Source organism: Salminus brasiliensis, chromosome 14 (assembly GCF_030463535.1).
Source record: "Salminus brasiliensis chromosome 14, fSalBra1.hap2, whole genome shotgun sequence".
Classification (NCBI taxonomy): domain Eukaryota; kingdom Metazoa; phylum Chordata; class Actinopteri; order Characiformes; family Bryconidae; genus Salminus; species Salminus brasiliensis.
This window is the reverse complement of record NC_132891.1, coordinates 14,224,532-14,246,020: the sequence shown is the minus strand read 5'-3', so window position 1 is coordinate 14,246,020 and position 21,489 is coordinate 14,224,532. Positions and strand designations below refer to the sequence as shown.

At 43.7% G+C, this 21,489-nt stretch overlaps 1 protein-coding gene across 2 annotated transcripts; it reads right to left on the bottom strand.

Annotated features, from left to right (window-relative positions):
• Positions 1 to 8,180: 8,180 nt before the first annotated feature.
• Positions 8,181 to 20,069, bottom strand: eef1a2 (eukaryotic translation elongation factor 1 alpha 2). 2 transcript variants are annotated; one of them, XM_072696869.1, is made up of 8 exons: positions 19,982 to 20,069; positions 19,528 to 19,729; positions 18,381 to 18,560; positions 16,604 to 16,900; positions 16,359 to 16,509; positions 15,688 to 15,944; positions 12,821 to 13,055; positions 8,181 to 8,856 (listed from the first exon to the last, which is right to left on the bottom strand). In XM_072696869.1, exons 2-8 carry the CDS (start codon positions 19,669 to 19,671, stop codon positions 8,729 to 8,731), a joined length of 1,392 nt encoding a protein of 463 aa, XP_072552970.1. In that variant the 5' UTR covers positions 19,672 to 19,729; positions 19,982 to 20,069; the 3' UTR covers positions 8,181 to 8,728. The 2 variants fall into 2 exon arrangements, with proteins under 2 accessions (XP_072552970.1, XP_072552971.1); XM_072696870.1 differs by having other exon boundaries at positions 19,528 to 19,724; positions 19,982 to 20,039.
• Positions 20,070 to 21,489: the final 1,420 nt, after the last annotated feature.

Sequence of the window (21,489 nt, the reverse complement as noted above, 5' to 3'; positions counted from 1 at the left end):
TGGTAATGTCATCCCGCGTGTTTCTAGTGCTAAGTATAGAGGCTTTGTGTAGAATACAGTTGCAGTAATAATTTCCTCAAACACAGATGTAGTATATAAAGGACAGCGACACATCTACAGCAATCTCACTCTGGTGTGTGAGTGGAGAGCAGAGTTATATTTGTGTGAGGTGTTGGAGTCTCATATGGACACAGGCTTAGTGTAGAAAGGAGAAATCTTCAAGTAAGTCAAACAGACTTATACAAATAAAAGATACTAATACAAAGGAACAAACAGGCCATGTCGGAATAAAAGTACTACACAAAATACTGCCAAACTGACACAGTTGTCTTTTTTTGTTTCTGTTTTATAATTATGGCAACGTTGATTATATGAAGGGGAAACTGGTGCTACTTTGCATATCCTTGGGTTTACATTTTGACAGTAAAAAGATTTTGGAGTTTTATTTATCTTTCATTTAAGCAGGAAAGTTAAAACTTCAATTTTATTCATCTTATTCATCTTTATTGTCTTTATTGTTACTTAGCAAATATATGCAACAGCTTCAAGCTAATTTTAAAGCCACTACGTTGTTGTGTTTTTTGTTTTTTTTTGAGTCATGCCGACCCATACATACAACCTGTTAATACAACACAAACCAAAGGAACTACGATTACATAGTTAAAAATACATCAGTGCAATCGTGACTTCATCAATGACTACATCAATGACTCCAGACAGGATATAGTGTTTTTTGCCCTGTGTCCTTTCCAAAATGAAGTCTCACACTGTCATCTGCATCTCACTGGGGCTCAGAACTAGCCTACAACTTTTCTTTTACTTTTACTATAGATGGTGACACGACCCCAGCAGTTGGTGAGGGAAAGTACAGAATCTACTTAGCTGAAAGCTACTTAAATGGTGCCCTCTTTCTACAGGTTTTGTCTCATGAGCACTGCTTTAAATGACAGGCTGGAGTTTCATATAACAATCCTGTTAGTCCCCTTTCATTGTGCCTTTCTCGCTTCTGCATCTCGTCGGATCTTTTCCAAAAAAAAAACTGAGATACGCAGCTACAATGAATAAGCCCAACGCCAGGAGGCTGACATTGGATGATTTATATGTTCTATATTCCCAAATATCATGATAAATTGTATCCTGAGCTAAAGCGGTGGACTTGCAGCATTATTTCCAACTGCAATGGTTCCTGGAAGGGTTGAGTGCAGTGACAGTAGTTTTACTTGGCAGCCAGGGTGGACCTGATCGCTCAGTGACTGCGTTCACTGACCCGGAACTCCAGCACCACAGAGTCCCCATGACATCCACAGCTATTCTTAGTGCTCTGAATGATGGCCGCCACGCTATTCTAACGGGGCTGAAAACTAGGCTAACTCTAAGTCAACTTTGTCTAACCCCCGGCGACTTCTTCTTCAGCTTCATCGTACAATGCGCTAATGCAAGGCGACGGAGACACAGCCTTGCAGAGTCCCTCAACTCAAGCTGCGGTTCGAAAGGAAGAGCAACGTTAGCAAGGTTGAACAGAGAGGCCATGTGGACGGATAGTTAGCAGGTCAACCACGGCCCTCTGAAGATCAATGCAAACAGCCCTGAGCTGCTCTAGAAAGGGACCCAGCTCTCTCCGCCTCCTTTAGCTTTGCCTTATTAGTTATTCTCTTAATGCAAATGGCAGTCGGACGCTTCCGAGGAGCAGGCAAAGGACGTGTCGTGCCAAATCTGTGTCTGCCCATGTGTGGACAGATCCGGGGACTGTATTCCTCTCCGAGAACATTTGTCTCCCTTACATCCATGAGCCAAAAACCCTTCCCAGCGACCAGACTTTAATACGTGCGCTGAATTATTCAGTGCTCACGCTCAATTATTTAACAGTCTCTGGTATATTTGGATCGTTCGCTAAAAGTCTGCCTGCTGGAGAGAGCAGCCAGTGAGTCCATGCTCATGAGATACGAGTGCTTTAAAAACGTATTCAACTGACTGCAGCCTTGTCTTACTGTGCTTTCAGAAGCTGGGTGGAAAGGGAGGCAGGGATGCAAAGTCACGAGGGAGTATCGTACATGCATTCAGAATGATTTACTTACTGACTATGCCCCCTACTGAAAAGTGCACTGCTGTAGGGAATTTATACTGGAATAAGATTCAGTGAATTCCAAGATCATACCTCTTCCGTGTTTTCAGTACTATACAGTACAGAACCTCCTTTGCTTAGAGTGCAGGTAGGCTGATATCATACATCAATTGACAAAAAGGGGACTACTCATAGCCCTAAAAAGTTGGAGTGGAGCAACAAGTGGCTCCAACAAGGAGCAACAAAATCTGATATGGTCTGTAAGGAAAATTATTTTCTTCAAGAAGAAGAAAATGATGTGAGTAAGGTCCGTTTCATTACTATCTTGCAGACTTGCTGTTGTCCTGTAAACCCTTGTGCAATTGCTCTGATGGTGCAGGTGGTGCACACCTGCTGTTTTAAAGGGAACATTTAATACTGAGCTTAAAAGAAAACTCAACTCAATGTGTGTGAAATTCAACATGTATGTAGTTAAACCACTTCAAGTAGAACATGCTTTTTGGCCATCTTTCCATATTCCCATAAACAACATGTTCTATGAGTTTTCACAGCAACTAGCCCAATTTAGATCTGTACCATGATGGTAAAGAAACAGCTTAATGACCATTTAATGACCAGTCACATCATTCCAATTTTTCAGTAGCAGTCACAGAACTTATGTCTATATTACTTTAGTCACACTCTTGGTGGCTGTAATATAGAACTATTTACAGTGAGAGCGAGCCAAGCTAATGTACAGCCTCCACACAGCAGTATTAGTTTTAACACAGTGTAACAACTAAGCCTCCCCAGAGTCATGGTCCACTTTCACCCAAATCACTTTAAAACATCTCATATTTGTAAGTTGTTATCTACTGATTCATTTAAAACACACTACAGGGGCTGCACTACAAGCTGGCTAAGGATCAGCCTTACAATCAGGAGATTGCCAGTTCGATCTCCAGTGATGCAACAGCCCTTCATGGCTGTTTGTGTTTGGTGGTTGTTGTGGCGCAACAGATAACACCACTATCTGCCAGTGAGCTACTACATCATGTGGGAGACTGGGGTTTGATTCCTGGTCTGGGTGACTATGCTGCGCTACACCAATAAGAGTCCTTGGGCAAGACTCCTAACACTACATTGGCCCTCCTCTGTAAAATGAGTAACCCTGGAAGTTGCTCTGGATAAGAGCGTCAGCTAAATGCTGTAAATGTAAATGGTGTCCTGCAGAGCATGATTTGCCTCCCTCTTTCTCCATCACTTAGGGCATTGCTAGCCAATGCAGGCATCTGTTAGCTGACGTAACACAAATAGCAGTTGGTGTGTTCTGCTGTCTAACTGTCTAATGATGTTGTGTTTCAAAAAGATCGGTTGAGGGAAAACGTGCTAACCTTTACCTACCCAGGTCTGGTGCCATTGGGTGATAGTGGTGTCCTAGCTAGTGGGTGGGAAGTGGAAATGGCTAAATTGGGGAAGAAAGTGGAGACAATCCACCCAAAAATACTACATATGTGATGAGAAATGAGTTTATGTGCATTTTTATGCAGATGTTTAGGTTGGAAAGCTTGTCAAACAGCATAGAATTGTTTTAAATTACCAGTCGTAAGAGTCCCCTCCATCTGCCACAATTAACCACATCTATGGAGTTAATTGTACCATTTGCACTCAGTCTGCTTTCAGTCTTAGAGGAAACCTGTGCGAGCCTGGTAGCATTGTGTGATGAGGTAAGTGGTGGGTGGGAATTGGCAATGACAAAATTGAGGAGAAAATTGTTTTAAAAAAATCACAAGACTCACACTGATTAATAATGCAGTGTCATGCAGTAATAATGCATAGCTAGAATTCTTATTTTGTGTCCGTGTGTAGAAGAACTCCATTTTCAGATATCAAAGCTCCATTTAATACTGACAATGCCTTGAGGAAAACTACTCCTTGTGGAGCCTTTAGTGGAGAAAGCCATGGAACACACACTTTAACTCAGAATAATTAGAGTCAAGCTGCTGGTGACTGCAGCTCTCCAGCAGCAAGCATGCTTCAACCATCATACAGCGGGCGAAGATTCTCTTGAGGCTGACAGACGGTGAGACTGTTCGAAGTCTGGCTGGAGAGTGAAGGCTACTGTCTCACTTTAATCTGCCGAGGATGGAGTGTGTGAACAAAGAGTAAAGGTTCCTCAGGTCAACAAGGTCTTCTTTCACTCTGCAAGCAATTACTTCCTGGAAATGTCAGCATGCGCAGAGGGCCAGAGAAAAATATAAAGGTTGCGTGGCCCGTGGTTATTTTCCCATCGCCCACAGAGCCCATCCTAGTCATCATATATCTGTCACACCGCCTGTCTGCTTGAATCAATTCAGGTCTACTATGTTATGCCTCATGCACTAATGCATCTAAAATGGATATTGGAAAATTATTTGCACCTTGGATGTGTATGCGTTTGTGTCTCCAAGGCCTCCCTCCTTAATCACCCCTAGTACAACAAGATTTGTTTTTTTCACACACACACACATACACACATGCATATACATGCACACAGTACAGTATGATTAACGTCCTGTGACTGAAGCACTGAACAATAGGGGCCTGACAATTTCATTTACCATGGCAGTTCAGCGTCCGACCCACCACGGGCATTCCCACTCACCCTGCTGTAATTATTTCACTTATCGCTTCAGAAAAGCCTGCTCTGGGCCTAAGCCACTATTCACACTGGAGTGAAAAAGCCAACTGGCATTAACAACCGCAATTCAGGCCCAAATCCTTTTAAGAGCCCAGTTTCAAAAGCAACAAGTGCCATTCTAAAGAGCGAATGACAAGAAGAAGCGAAAGGACATGTTTCTCCACAGGAAGCCCTGTCACCACAACATTACGTTCAAATCTTCAGAGCCTAAAAAATGTTTGAACTGAGGCCCCTGGTATTGAGGAAAAAGAGAATCGTAAGAAAAGCTTCTAATTCTCAATGAAAACAGGAACTGTTAATGCTTTAAGATAGATCAAGCCTGACTCTAATCTCATGACTCGCATGCTTGAATAATACAGAATCAGGCACCATTTATTCAAACAAAGTAGCACATTGGAAAAGCAAATTAGAAACTAACTGGATCTGCACTTGTGGCTAAGCCTCCAGAAAATACAACGAAAATGTAATGTTCCCAAGATAAAAAGAATCATTTCCATTTCTGGATGCAAAGTCAAACCTAATATCCAGTAAAATCCATCTTAGAATTCCTCATGAACAGCTCCTAGACAGTCTGCACTTACTTCCAAGACTGTCTAGGAAGGGTAAGCACAACATACACAAACAAACAAGAAAAAACTCTTTTACAAAACTTTCAGTGCTGGGAGTTCAGGGCATTTGGCCTGTGCTGACCCGGGTCTGATTCAGATTCATGTGTGAAACCACAGCCGCAGACTGTTTCCACACAGGTGAAACCTCCAGCGAGAGAGGCCGCTGCATTTATCGGCACACTGGAAAGTACAATAGTGACCCCTGCTGGTACTGGTAGTGGAATCAGTCTGAATCAAGGCCTGTTCAGCACATTTTGACATTCTTACAATTAAGAGCGTGTCAGTTTTAACAAGCACAAGGCTTAGTTAAAAGGGAAGAATGACCTGGGAGTTATTTCACAAAGCAGGATTTCTCAGTTAGCTAAACAGCTCAGTGTAAGCACTGTGGAACAGAAGACCAGCTCAGGAACATTCCTGTTGGATAATCCTCATGTTGAGCTTAAATTATTCAGGTTAGTGAGTGTTATTAAGTATTTACTAGTCCAGTGCATTTTATGTTTACTCACCTTTACCTTTACTCACCTTTACCTCTAATAAACAGGCTGTTTGGATTTTCATGACATAACAAAAATAATAATTCAAAATGGTCTGTTTTTACAGCAAAGTTTCCTTATATAGTCCTTCTGGACTGGGAGGTAACTGGTATGTTTTATGTGAAATGGACCTTTTAAAGCAGCATTACGTAGCATGTTTACCTTAATATAACAGCTTCAAAATCACTGTGATGCTCCACAGACTTGTAACAGGGAGAATGGCATCTCTGTCATTGCCACGCTGGGTTTGACACGCTGCTAACTGCAGTATGTGGCTTTGGACAGCGGGCAGGATAACACTGGCTAGAACTGTGTAACACTGTATAACCCAAATCATGTTTGTGTAAAATCCAGTACTATTACTCTGCTGTATCTGTTCACATGCTTCTGTCACTTCACACCTGTATCTCTCAGTTTGTGCATGTGTAAAGTGTGTTACTGACTGTAGGGGGAGACCAGGAGCAGGAAATACCAATTTCCACATGATGTTGCTTTAAATGATGAATCTGTTGTCATGATGTTTAAGTCATTCTCATCTCCCATTAATTGTAACAGCACAACTACTGACCAGATGTTGTTTGGGTGGTGGACAATGCTTTGCAGCCACACTGATATTGCAGTGTCAGAGTAAAAATGGATCAGATATAGTGATGTTGATGGGATTTTGATTTGTGGCAGTGGCCTAAAGAGGCCCCATGTCCAAACACTGGTCACTGATAAAAGGATCTTTTTACCCCTCATCAGAGGTTGTTTAACCTCCTGTCGGCAAATTTATTACAACACTTATGTTGACCAGTAATCTGATATTTATCTTCATCTAAAAAAAAAAGTCACTAAGTCTGTTAGTCCTCTTAACCTTCCCTCCATTACAAGAGGCCTAAGACTTTGGCCTGCAGCAATGAAACCCAATCGACTCTGTTCTCAGACATCTGTGAGTGGCCATAAATGGGGAAGTTATCACTCTAATCAGTGGCTAACTAATGGGGATTGGCTTTAGAAGTGGTTTGGGAGAGAAGTATGTGAACCATAGAAAAGTCTATTAGAGGATCCAGCTGTGTCAAGGTTTAGCAATCTGGCCTTCTTTTGAGCTGAAGGCCATTTCTAAATGGCTTCCAGACTAGACAGAGCGGCTTTCTTCTGTCCTTCCCTATATTTTCACTGGCCATTCATTGGGAAAAAACATTCTCATGTACAGTTCGAGATCATAGCCTATCTATTTTCATGGCTAGTTTGTGTTAGGCAGTGTAGAAGAGTGATGAATTCTGGTTCTCATGGGCTGGTGTCCAGCACGATTTGATGGTTCCCCAGCTGTAACACACCTGCTAGGCCTGGCTAATTTACTGATGAATTGGATCAGGTGTGTTTGAGCAAGAAAATTGCCACTGCAGGACCGGAATTGATGAACCCTGGTGTCTGGAGTTTCTGATCACAAGACTGTTCTTGGCTGGATATTTCTGAGTAACTCCCAATCTAGCAGTTACACTGGCATGCGTACCAACCCTATGCCTGAAACACACATACCAGTATCACACACTTCATCATGCTATTGTTGAAAATGGTCCTCCATGGTCAGAAACTAACTAATGATGAATTTGCTGGTGTGTCTTGAGATTATATGGTAAGGTAGACTAGAATATTTTTGGCCTGGAGTCCAAGTCAGCTTTCCTGTAGTCTGTGCTGGAAGTCGGGCACCCTCTCATTCGTGTGGAGGTGTGGAGGTGGGTGCAACGTTTGTTCAACTTAGAGTTGAACTGAGAAGCAGAGGGTATATAAGGGCAAGAGGGTCAGGAGGAAGGGTTCAGGGCGTGGTCCTCCCAAAAATTTGTCATCTCATAGCTCCAAATAGAGTAGGGGTCATTTAATTCTGAACCTCCGGGACAATTGATTTGATCACCATTTGGTTGAATCAGGTGTGTTTTTGCAGGAATCTCACCAAACTATGCTGGACTAATGTCATCCAGGACCACAACTGATGACTCTTGGGGTAAAGGGTGACCAACAGATTGTACAGGGCAACAGGTGGGCTACAGGCTTTAATTGAAGACCTTTATAAAGGACCTATAAGAGCTGATACAAAAAGCGCTGATACAATGTAGGGGGTTCTACTAAAGTAGATGGTGAGTCTATTATATATTTTATTTATAAATGCTCATAAATGCTTAAGGAACCCCTACTGAATAAGATTCAGTGAGGCAGCATTTAAAAATATGTGAAGTATATGATGTGCTGCTTCAGTCATTTTATTGAAAATATTTTATGAGGAGAGATTTTAATAAAAGAAAAGTCGCCTGAGGCCATGGTGAATGTGTCTGATTAGTCAGCAGCCTTTTTATTTAGTAATCATTAAAGCTTCAGGGTCACGAAGTGCCCTCATATAGCAAGGACAATGTGTGCATTAAGCATAAGTAAATGATGTTATGTAGTGACTGATTGTAAACAAGAGGAAATTATAAACAATATAACATAAACAACAAACAATAAACAACATTTTATTCATCATAAATTAATCAGTCATTAAAGACACACAAGCTTACCAAACAAACTTGTGCTGATCCCACCTTCATTCATTTCACTGTTGCAGCACAGACCTCAAAATGCAAACCTCCTTGCATTATATCAATATAAATATATAGAGATATATTATAGAGAATATATAGAGACTGCAGTAAAATGGATAAATTGCAACGTGGCTGTGGCAAACCCTTCAATAGACGTTGTCTGTCCTTCACATTCAGAAGACCATCATCCAATCAGCGATGCAGAATGTATTTGAGCTGCAAGAGGATGGGCTGAGCGTGCCCAGGTACATAGTGGGGGCTTCTAGATCTGTGGGCGCTGGACAGGGTCCAGGCCAGGAGGTTCAGGTTCACTTGCCGGCCTTCTGAGCTTTCTGTGCTGATTTGGTGATTTTGCCGCTCCCACCAACCTTCTTCTCCACATTCTTGATGACCCCAACAGCGACGGTCTGTCTCATATCTCGGACAGCAAAGCGTCCTGGAAAACACACACATCTCACATACACACTCACAGACGGATATTGAAACACTGATTGTTCCGCTAGAACCACGACTTCATCCACATGTGAGCAAATGTGAGCAGTGTGTGTGAAAGTAAGTCACGAATGAGTGCCTTTTAAAAAAATCCCTTTGAAAAAACTGGAAGAAGCCTAAATTACATAAACTGTCATTCTCACTTAAGTGTTCACAGACCCCCTAAGGGTTAGCAGACATATTTTATGGAAATGTGGCATAGATAGAAACTGTGTCTAAGTGTTCTACGTCTCATGCGGTGTAGGTTATCTGCGCCTTACACAAACCAGACTTCAGGTCATTGAGTACAAGTTTAAAAGAGAAAGAGGGAAAAGGGGATAAAACAGAGGACAAGAGCAAGCTGCCAGGGTTGATAGGCCAGGCCAGGTCAAGTAATTTAGACAGGGGTGAAGCTAAACTGTCCGGGCTTAATTGGGCAATTTAATTGGGATTTAATGAGGCAAATGTCAAAGAGGCAGGACCTTAGGTGTCACACCCGCGCCGCCGTGCCCGCCCCAGGGGCAGTCTCGGGCCGCGGCTCACAGGCGATCAAGAACTCCCCCTTCAAAGTCTTGTCATGTTCATGTCATGTTTAGTTATGTTCTGGACTTTTATGTTGAAAAGGACTCTTGTGTTGACACCCATCGTCACCATCTTGGTTTTAGGTTGTGTTTGACATGTGTCTGTTCATCGTTTGGTTTATGTGCTACACCTGCGGGCTGATGCATTTAGGGAGGGCTAGAGCAAGCAGCCAGTGCCAAGAATTGACTTTAGTTGACTTCTGTCAACTCTTAGTAGCTCTGATTATCTCAGGTCAACACTGGGTTGGATCCGGTGTCTTGTAGTGCTGGCATTATCTGTTGGGCTCTCCAACGGCCTCTGCTAATGTCAGCTAAACCTCCTCGGTCTAGAGACTCAAGTGTGGCTGCCGAACCGCTACTGCCTGCTCACCTTAGGTCATAGAGCACCGTAAGGAGTATTAGGGGCTTGTTCATGGGAGTGCGCTGAACTCTCCTTGCTTCGGTTTTGAAGCTCTCGTCAAGGAAGTCAGCTCTGGTGCACGCTCTAGTTATTGCCTGTGTTCTGGCAAGCTAGCCCTGTCACTGTCTCGGTTCTGTTGTTTGGGTTCGGCAGCGGATCCCTCCGCTCCAGAGGTCCAGTAAGTCTTAGAAGCGCCTGACCCGCGCTGTCTTTCTGTTTCACGGTTTTCCCCAGGCACTGCCTGTAGGTTTAGGTTTTCTGTATCGTTCTGGCTCAGCCCTGGCATGCTAGCCTAGCCCTCATCCCTCACCAGCCACAGGTGTGCTCTTTTGTTTGCCCAGTTTGGTTGTCACGTTTGTCTTTTGTTTATCGTTAACCCTGTTAGTCTGTTGCTGCTTTTTCCTTGTTTTCTGCCCTGTTTGAGTTAATAAACTCTCTCGCCTTGGTCCATCCCCTGCGAGTGTTCTCCCTCATTGTCTGACCCAGTGGATCATGACAGAATTCTCGGCCGAATACCCCCGAACAGCAGGGATGGATGCCAGCGATCTAGCTGCTCGCGCCCAAGGACAAGTCTTGGGGCAGCAGTAGCACTCTCTACAGAGTGTTTCTGAGGCCGTTGGTTGCCTGAGGCAGCAACAGGCGAACCAACGGCAGCTAGTTGCCCAACTAGTGGGTGACATCCAGAGGCTCACAAATCGTTTACAGACTTCGTTGGAGCCTGCTAGTCTTCCCGGCCAAGTCACCAGTCCGTATCCGATGGACATTCCGGATACGTATTCAGGCGATCCAGAGCTTTGCGAGGGGTTCTTGTTTCAGTGCTCGGTTTATTTATGTAGTCAAGGAACCAGCACTGACCAGGCGAAGGTCGCCTTTCTTGTATCCCGTCTCGCTGGAGAAGCTCTGGATTGGGCCATAGCCACCTGGGAGGAGCTTAGCGTGGAGCCCTTCTCGGAGTACCTGAAGCACTTCAAGGCGGTGTTTCAGCGTCCTCGAGGGGGGCTCACGCCGGGCGACCTGTTGCTGTGGCTGGAGCAGGGCAGCAGGTCGGTGGCCCACTATGCGCTGGAGTTCCGCTCCTTAGCTGCGCGTAGTGGGTGGAGTCACGCTGTGCTTGCTGCCCAGTTCCGCAACGGGCTTGCCCCCCGTTTGCAGCAGGAGTTGGCGTGCCGAGGTGAGTCGCTTGAGCTGGATGAGCTCATAACGCTCGCTATTGGGCTCGACCAGCTCCCAGGTCGCCCTACCCCCACCATGTCACAGCCTAAGTCACAGAGAGCTGGGGGTTTAGCTGCTGGGCCTGGAAGGCAGACCGGTCCGGGTGGGTTTACGGGTCCAGAGTCGTTGTTGTCTGCGGTACCTGTCAGCAAGCCCATGGAGGTGGGCATGTGCCACCTCAACCCGACATCTGCTTCCGAGGTGCATGGCCCTAGGCCTACACCTAGGGTCTCTGCTATGGTGGCTGTGCCCAGCTCCCCGGATCACGTCAAGGAGGCGCCCAGCGCGCCCTTTCGGTTCAAGGAGACGGCCCAGCCCGCCAGTCAAGCCACGGAGGCGGCCCAGCCCGCCAGTCAAGCCACGGAGGCGGCCCAGCCCGCCAGTCAAGCCACGGAGGCGCCCATCGCGGCCTCCGAACTCAAGGCGGCGCCCAGTAAACTCAAGGAGGCACCCAGCGCGCCCTCATGGGTCAAGGAGGCGCCCAGCGCGCCCTCATGGGTCAAGGAGGCGGCCCAGCCCGCCAATCAAGCCACAGAGGCACCCATCGCAGCCAGTAAACTCAAGGAGGCGCCCAGCACGCCCTCACGGGTCAAGGAGGCGGCCCCATCCGCCTTTCAAGCCACGTCAGCGGCCCCGTCTGCCTCTGTTCGTGTTCGTGGCAGTGGCTTCTGCGCCCCCTGTCGGGCAAGCAGGGCCAGCTGTCCCAGGTTCAAGGTCTGGTCTGGCGGTGGTACCCAGGACTGCCCCAAAGCGAGCGGTAAAAGCTGCCCAAAGTCCTTCGGGATTAGCTTTTCTTTAGGATTGGAGCAGTAGGGTTAGCCTTCACTTCTTCTGTGCATCAGTGAGCCTTGGGCACCCATGCTGGGTATACTTTCTTGGAGCACTTTTGGTAGGTACTGACCACTGCATACCAGGAACACCACACAAGACCTGCCTGATGTGTTGGAGATGTTCTGACACAGTCGAATAGCCATTACAAATTGGCCCTTGTTAAAGCCACCAATCAAGAACTGACTGTTCACTTGCTGCCTAAAATATAGCCCCTTAAAAGATGTCACTGTAACGAGATTATTAATGTTATTCACTTCAATAGGTGTTTGTATATATAATAGGTGATAGGTGTATGTACAATACATGTCATATTTCTCTAATTTTATTTTTTTTATCTTATGAAAAGCTGAAGCTGCAAACTATCCCCACACAGCTGTAACAGGACCCTCAACTTCCAAAAAGTTCCAGTTCACCTTTTTAGACTCATAAGTCAACTCAACACATTATTTTTCCCCAAAAAAACCTCTCCCATCATGAGTGGAATCACGAACTCTGACCTTATATAAGGCAAACAAGGCATCCAGTTACTGAGATGTTCATCTGGATTGTTTTCGGACTTTCTGGGCATGTTATTGCTGTGGTTGTGGAGAAATGTGGTTTCTGTAGACACTTAAGGGAAGAGTTTCCACTGTTCCAAGTTGCCTGCATTCGGAGATAATAGATCTCACTCTGGTTTACTGGAGTCCCAGACCCCTAGAAATGGCTTAACCCTTAAGCAAGTCTTACCCTTTTTTACATTGCTGATAAAGGTCTTCTTAAGTGACCAGCTTCAGTGCGTTTCTGTTCAATCCACAGCAGGTCTACCCAGTAAAGTCTGATCAGTTCACGCTCAAAGGCAGTACTGGTTCTGTAACAGCTCTGGTAATGTGAAATATTTTGTAAGTTGCTATTGAGCGGACACTCACCCAGAGGAGGGTACTGAGAAAAGCTCTCCACACACATTGGTTTGCCTGGGACCATCTCCACGATTGCAGCATCTCCAGACTTCAGAGTCTTGGGGTTGTCCTCCAGCTTCTTTCCAGAGCGACGGTCAATCTTCTCCTTCAGCTCAGCAAACTTGCAGGCGATGTGAGCCGTGTGGCAGTCAATGACAGGGGAGTAGCCAGCACTGATCTGACCTGGGTGATTCAGAATGATAACCTGAAAGAAAAGGGAGGGGACAGACAGACAGACAGACAGACAGACAGACAGAGGCAATGGAAAGGATGTGTCATAGCAATAAAGCTTCTTGAAGCAATTTCCATTTAATATATTTAAAAAAAAAATTGTTAATGTAACATCTGTCTAAAGTCTTGCCACAGCATTTCAGTGGGGTTCAAGTCAGGACTGGCTTAAATTTGTTTCCTAAATCACTGAGAGGTAACCTTTGGTTGAGCTGCAGGTCATGTACTGATGACCACACGTTTTTGTGCAGGACTTTGTCACAGAATGAATTGATTATGATTGATTATGACAATCCAAATTCAATGTTTTAGACTAGATACGTTGACTTAATACATTATTAATGCAACCAAAAAAATGATTTGGGGGGTCATCACCACGCCACTCTCCCATGGTGGAATCATGAACTCTGACCTTAAATAAGGCATACAAGGCCTCCAGTTCCTTAAATGTGGATCTGGATTCTTTTGGGACTCTGTGGACAAGTCATTGCTGTGGTTGTGGTGGGACGTGATTTTCTCTACACACTTCCAAGTTGTCTTCATTTGGAGATAATAGCTTTTATTCTGGTTTACTGGTTCCAGACCCCTAGAAGTGCCTTAATGTAACTCTTTCCAGACTTATGTTTCTTATTTTTTTTCCAGGAATTTCCCCTGTGCTGCTCATTGATGGCAGTGGTGGCTCAGCGGTTAGAGCGCCGGGATATCGATAACAGGGTTGTGGGTTCGATTCCCGGGCTCGGCAAGCTGCCACTGTTGGGCCCTTGAGCAAGGCCCTTTACCCTCTCTGCTCCCCGGGCGCTGGAGTTGGCTGCCCACCGCTCTGGGTGTGTGTGTGTACTCACTGCCCCTAACACGTGTGTGTGTGTGAGTGTGTGTTCACTACCAGATGGGTTAAATGCGGAGGACACATTTCGCTGTACAGTCCACACTGTACAGTGACGAATACGTGCACCTTTATCCTTTATCATTGACAAGTCTTAGCCTTCTTTATATTCCTGATATTGGTCTACTTAAATGACCAGCTTTAGTGTGTTTTAGTTTGATCATTTCCCATTTTCAAGTACATCTGATTCAACTTTTTTTTAATAGATGATATGATGATTTAAAAACTATTTTTGTGTTCAAATGTGATTAGAAAACCTAAAACAATAGAGGGTGACAAATACGCAAAGTTAGGAGAAACTCAGGTATTACTGAGGTAAACTTTAGGTATTACAGTACATTTGTATCATTTCCATGGATTGCCTGGACTGAAGCATCAAGGTTCTGATAATCATATAAAATGTACTAGACAGGCATGTCATTCAGTAATAACAAACATTGAATATTTTTAAACAGTGGGTCACCATCAAGTAAGAGAATAAGTGGGTCACGAGAAGGTAGCATGAATGTATATTTTTTTCCTCTGTTACAAGGAACGTCAGGTCCAGCTAAAGCACCACTTATAGCATTTGGCTAATGTTCCTGTCTAGAGTGACTAAATGTGAATTATGTTACACAGGTGGGTGAATGTAATTAGGAGCCTTGCCCAGGCACTCCTTTGCCCGGCCAGGGAATCAAATCCTAGTATGCCACAGGGAGGGCAGACCACTGTCAAAAGTAAGTGAGCCTGAAATTGACCTCTTTAGGTTCAGTCATATTATATCATATTTAATATTCTTGTCTTTACATAATTGTCCATCAAAATGTAATATTTTTGCCAGCCTCTAAAACATCTTCTGTTTTTTAGCTATGATAGCATGCAACATTGGGCACAAGTAATAATAATAAGCAACATTAGCAGGTGTCTCCCCAACTGCCACTGCTCACATCATCGAGCTAGCCCATAAATGCTTTCAGATAGCACTTCACTCTGAAAAACATTACAGTATGAAATGTGACTGACACTGACTTTTAGTACCGTAAAAGGAGGGGTGAGCGATACAGCAAAAATATTAAATCATGATACTTAAGACATTTTCACAATATGTACCATAATAATTGATAAAATATACATAAATATAATATACACCAATCAAGCCATAACAAAAAATGAATACTCTCCCCTTGAGCTGGCAAAACAGCTCTGACCCATCAAGACATGGCAGAGCTAACAAGCCATAGCCAGTATTAACTTTTTGAGCAGTCTGTGCTGCAGTAGCTTTTCTGTGGGATCGGGCCAGATGAGCTAGGCTTCGCTTCTCATGCACATCAATGAGTCTTGGGTGCCATGACCACTTTTGGTAGGGACTAACCACTGCATACTGGAAACGTTTGGAGATGAAACTATCACAATCTGGCCCTTGTAAAAGCTGCTCAGATCATTATGCTTGTCCATTTTTCCTGTTGCAACACATTTACTTCAAGAACTGACTGTTGCCTCACAGCCTAATATATGTATATCCCACTGTAACAAGAATTAATGTTATTCACTTCAGTTTATCTCAGTGCTTTTAATGTTATGGCTGATCATTGCTGTTAAAATCAAGTTCCAGATTCTGAAACAAATCTTCACAGCTTAGTAAAATTGAGCAAAACTCATCCAGCATGAATTAGGAATCAGTTACTGTACAACAGTACCAGTCATCGTGTGTTACTCTGGCATAATAAAAAGTCCAGTGTTTACTGACCTGTGCTGTGAAACCTGAGGCCTCCTGGGGTGGGTCTGACCTGCTGTCTCCGCACACGTTTCCCCTGCGTATGTCCTTCACTGACACATTCTTCACGTTGAAGCCCACATTATCTCCCGGCAGAGCTTCAGTCAGAGACTCATGGTGCATCTCCACAGATTTTACTTCAGTGGTGATGTTGACTGGGGCAAAGGTCACCACCATGCCGGGCCGCAGGATGCCAGTCTCAACTCTCCCCACAGGTACTGTCCCGATGCCTGAGCAGAGACAGCAGCATTAAGGCTTTGAATAAAGAGTTAACTGTTACCAATGGTGGCCCACTGTCATTTGATTTGATTAGATGAAATATAACTGTAGGCAAAAGTTTAGACACTTTGAAATGGCATGCATTGTTTATGTTCAAAGTAAAATGTTAAAAAATCATCTAGGAATCCCAGAGGAAGACGAGGAGACCAATCACTGGCTGAAATAATAATAGGAGTTCTCGTAATGCTCGACATGGCGTCTGTTTACGGATCAAGTCCCACTCTTCTGCCAATCAGCCAATCAGCTTGCTGGTTACGCCACAAACTTAGTACACTATTTCTAATAAAGTGCTCAGTGAGTGTACAATGTAGTGTTGCAATAATTTTGATGCTTAACCCTAGTTAAGTGAACCCTGCCTACAGTACCTCCGATCTTGTAGACATCCTGCAGGGGAAGACGTAAGGGTTTGTCAGTGGGACGTGTAGGAGGCAGGATAGTGTCCAGGGCCTCCAGAAGAGTTATTCCTGTGGCATGAAGCTCCTTCCTGTCCAGCTTCCAGCCTTTAAACCATGGCATCTGCAGTGGACGATGGTGTTACACACTGATGATACCAGTATGAGAAAGCATTTGTGCAAATCTATGCATATACACACATACTCTCAGGACTTACATTAGAGGAGGGCTCCAACATGTTGTCCCCATGCCATCCTGAAATGGGTACAAAGGGCACAGCGGCAGGGCTGTAGCCGATCTTCTTGATGTAGGCGCTGACCTCCTTAACTATCTCGTCATACCGCTTCTCGCTGTATGGCGGCTCCGTGGAGTCCATCTTGTTGACAGCTACGATCAGCTGCTTGACGCCCAGAGTGTAGGCCAGCAAGGCGTGTTCACGCGTCTGCCCATTTTTGGAGATACCTGCTTCAAACTCACCCACACCAGCTGCCACGATCAGAACGGCACAGTCTGCCTATTAGAGAGAACCAGGGGAATGAATAAAGATAAGTATTTGTTACAAATATGGAGTCCTGCAGCAACTACACAGATTGGGATCATCTGCATAATATGCTGAATCTGAGTGCCACCGAATTGCTCACTAAACAAGACCTATGAAGGTGCCCTGTGGTATCTGACACCAAGATATTAGCATCAGATCCTTTTACTCATGAGTTGCGAGCTGGATCTGCCATGGATATGACACAGATTCAGTGCATCTCACAAGTAAACAAGAAACAAGTACCCTGCCATCCAAGTGATGTAAAAGAGAACTTCAGACTCGGTGCAACACCAGGCAACTGTCTTCCCTTGCTCCAAGATCAAGTCCACATGCTTGTGTGCCCACTGTAGGAACTTGTGATGGTGGACAGGGGTTAGCATGGGCTCTCTAGTCTGCAGCTACACAGGAAGGTTTGATGCACTGTGTATTATGATGTAGAAGCCCTGTAACAATCATTAAACATTTCTGAGACCTATGCCACAATCACTGTTCTGTTGGTTCTGGCCAGATGGGATAGCCTTTGTCATACCCATACACTGATAAACACTTTGTTGCCAGTTTTGTTTTATGTCTTGAACCCCTTTCAGTAGTTACCAACAATAGCTGACAAAAACCACTCCAATCCCTGCCATTATGAAGATGCTCTGACCCAGTCTGGCCATAACAATCTGGCCCTTCTCAAAGTCAATCAGGTCTTCACACCTGACCATTTTGTCCTCACCCAACATGTTGACTATGAGAACCAATTGTTCAGTTGTCTTGTGCATGCAAAGATGTCATTTTATTATAACAGTAAAGAAATATGACGATAAGGTTCCAAGAGCTAATCTTAAATATGTTATCTCTCCTTGAAGCAGGGCCATAAATTAAAAAATAATAAATCACAATAAGATTGCAATGTCAATGCCTGGTGAAGCCACATCCATCTATGGCTCGAGTACTGCAAATTTGGCCTTGCTGTCTCTTCCTCCATCACTCAGCATGATGCTAGTAAAGGTATCTGTTAGTGAATGTTTTAGAGCTGGCGGATAGTGCTCTCCTGCAAGCATGGTGATCTGTCTGATCACTGCTGTATTTACAGCATTTTGAATATATGTGGCAGGCTTCATGTATATCAGCAGTACAGGCAGCATAATGTGATCATGTGGGGAGTAGCTAGTGGGTGGCAATTGACAAAAGCCAAAATTTTGGAGGTTAAAAGAAAGGACAGTGAGTCATAGTTTATTGATTTAACCAAACCTGAACTTATCCCAGCTGGATTACATAAGGGGCAAAAGGGATTTTCTGCAGACATTGAGCACTGACACTACTATGTCCAAGGCACTAAGGAGTGTTATGGTCTCCTTATTGACTCTTTATTGACTTGTGCTTAGTAGTATCTAAGCTAAGATGTTTCTCAAATGCACAATGTCTCAGCCTCTGCCTGGATAACTGATACCTGATGCGGATTTACCTGGGAAGTCCCTGTGATCATGTTCTTGATGAAATCTCTGTGTCCTGGAGCATCTATAATGGTAATGTAGTATTTAGAAGTCTCGAATTTCCAGAGGGAGATGTCTATGGTGATGCCTCTCTCTCGCTCCGCCTTCAGCTTGTCCAGAACCCAGGCATATTTAAAGGAACCTTTCCCCATCTGGACAAGAGATGGAAGAGAAAGCTTTAAGAAACATAAAACAAACATCCTTTTCTAGTACATTTGTTTGGCACATCTGTAACATGACCATCTTCCCTCATTTTAAGACAATTGTGTATGGAGGGTCATTAGATTTCAGGTTTTTGTTTTTGTTTTTTTCAGAGATTTAACTTTAAGAAGTAGAAATGTTCTGATGTTCACAGTTTTATTAGTATGAAATTACATTATTATTACATTATAACATAATTTTACATTATTATTATTTTAACAGATGAAAATTCCATTTTTACATGATTTTTTGGAATGCTAGAATTGTAATTCAGTCAGTGAAGTCTTTAAATATTAAGTCAAGACTAAAGCTCCTGTTTAACAGAGAATCTGAAGTCTGTGTATTCCTGAATCCAGTGTAAGTCCACTCTAGAAACCCGATCCTTTGTGTTATATCTGACTTCTTTATAGTGCCAACTGCATCCTTGGGAAATTTCTATTCTTGCATGTAACTCTTTGATTTAAACATGTAATAGGTAGAATTCCAATGTCAATGTGTATTGTTTACTGGTAGGAACTAACTCAGTAAACCTTAAGTACAAATCATTACAAAATATTAAATTTGTATTGAAGTTCGTTAGATTTGTGCATGTCATATTTCATGAATAAATATTACTTTTTAACATTTGACTGAGTATTATATCAAGGAGCCTACATGCCAGTCTTTTCGATCACAGAGGGAGTGGCCTGGAGTCACAAAAGCCAGACTGTTTACTGCTACATATCACATAACACCACAAATATGCCCATTAACACATGAATTGACCTTTTCAAACCATAGATGCCAGTTCAAATTCCCAACTTCTTGCTTTTTTTCTCCTGTATTCCTTACTTTCAGTTTTCATCTCCAAGACTGAAAACCCTTAAGGGGTACCACATTAAACACAGAAGCTTCTGGAAAGTTGAAATCTAGCTGTACCTCTGCAGCCTCCTTCTCAAATTTTTCGATGGTTCTCTTGTCAATGCCCCCGCACTTATAGATGAGGTGGCCAGTGGTGGTGGACTTCCCAGAATCCACATGGCCGATCACAACGATATTAATGTGGATCTTTTCCTTCCCCATGATGAAAAGAACACGGAGGGAAAGAAGAGAGAACTTTCCCACCCAGGGTGCCCCTGCTCTTCACAGACAGAACGAACAACATTGTAATATATTGAAGAAAAAAAAAATCAGGCAGATTTATCTATCAGAATTTAACACAGATGTGAAGTCTATCTAAACAGTTAAGATAACAGAGGAAAAGTCTGGAAATGTTACCCCTATTTATAAGTACACCAAAAACATAATCCCAGAGAAACGTCCTAAAATGAATTCTGACTGCAGGGTAAACACAAGCATAAACATTACCAGACAGCTGTTTTTGGTGTCTTACCTGCAGCTGTGTGTTCAGGCAGCACAGCGTGTTCTCTCTGAACACCCTCTCCCTTAGTAATCCAACACAGGGGGTGGCACGCTCTAAATCTGTCTGCGTAGTGAACGCACCCCACTTTGATACAGCAATGCGGCACTTTAAGTGGGGAGGGAGGAGGGCATGAGGAGAGAGACCGAGACACACACAAAGAGAGAGAGAGAGAGGGATGCTGAAGCAAGAGAACTGCAAAGGCAGCAAGAGAATCTAAACAGAGAGGTGGGGGGGGGACATCGGGATGAAAGTTAGGAGAAAGGGAGGAAAAGGTTGGGGGGAAAGCACCAGCACCACACTGCAAGCCTGAGTGACTCAGCACATTCACACAAACTCTCTTTAGATTCAGAAAATATTTATTCATTCTTTCCTTCAGAGTGTGAATTACAATACTGAGACTGTTGACATCCGACTGATTCACCGGATAAAAACTTTGAGCTTTAGATCTCAGATTTTGCATTTTCAGGCTTCTAATAGTTTCTGAATAGTTTTTGGGATTAACACCCATCAAGGAGTTCTAAAAAGAAAATCCAAATATGGACTTTATATAAAGTCAGACCCATAAGTATTTGGACACATTTTTGTAATTTTGCATCTGTACACCATTACAATGAATTTGTGATGAAGCAAGCAAGATGTCAGCTCTAATTCAAGAGGGTTAGCAGAAATATTGCATTAATTACTTGGAGATTACAGCAATTTTCCACACAGTCCCTCTATTTTCATTAGCTCAAAAATAACACTTCACTGTTAGCAGTTTCATGGCCAGGTGTGGCCTGAGATTTCCTCACAAATGTAGGAGTTAAAGAGTTAATTGCTAGTGTTGAATTTACATTTGGTACAGTTGGTGGGAATATGCAAGGTGTTAATGCAAGTGATGGAGGCCAACGTTAGGAGAAGTAAAAAAAATAACTATCAAGTAGTTAGAAACAGTAGCAGAAACAGAAGAAAAAACACCCTTCACAACATCAAGTCAAGGAACACTCTCAAGGGGGTTCGACACATAGAAAGCATCTAAAAAAGCCTGCCCAGTTCTGGAACAGGAGTCTTTGGACAGATACAACCAAGATTAAATTGAGTATGGAGAAGGAAATTAAGGGTTCATAATCCATAGCAATACCACATCATCTGTCAAACATGGTGGAGGCACCGTTAGGCCATGGGCATGTATGGCTGCCAATGGAACTGGGCTTCTGTTGTTGAACGATGAGGTGACTGCTGATAGAGGTAGCTGTCAGGAACGCTGCCAGAAGCTGGTGTCTGGCTATGCATCATGTTTACAGCAGGTCACAATAGTAAAGGGGTCTCTACTAAGTACTAAAGACGCTTGTCCTGAAGGGGCTGAATAATTCTGAAACTGCAGTTGTCATCAAAGGGTTTTTGTCATCGAAAGGCATTTTTGTGTTGCATTTGGAGAAAGCACTCGCTCTATTAGTTGTTTTGAGATATTTTAATTGTTTTTGGTTGATTGGTTTATT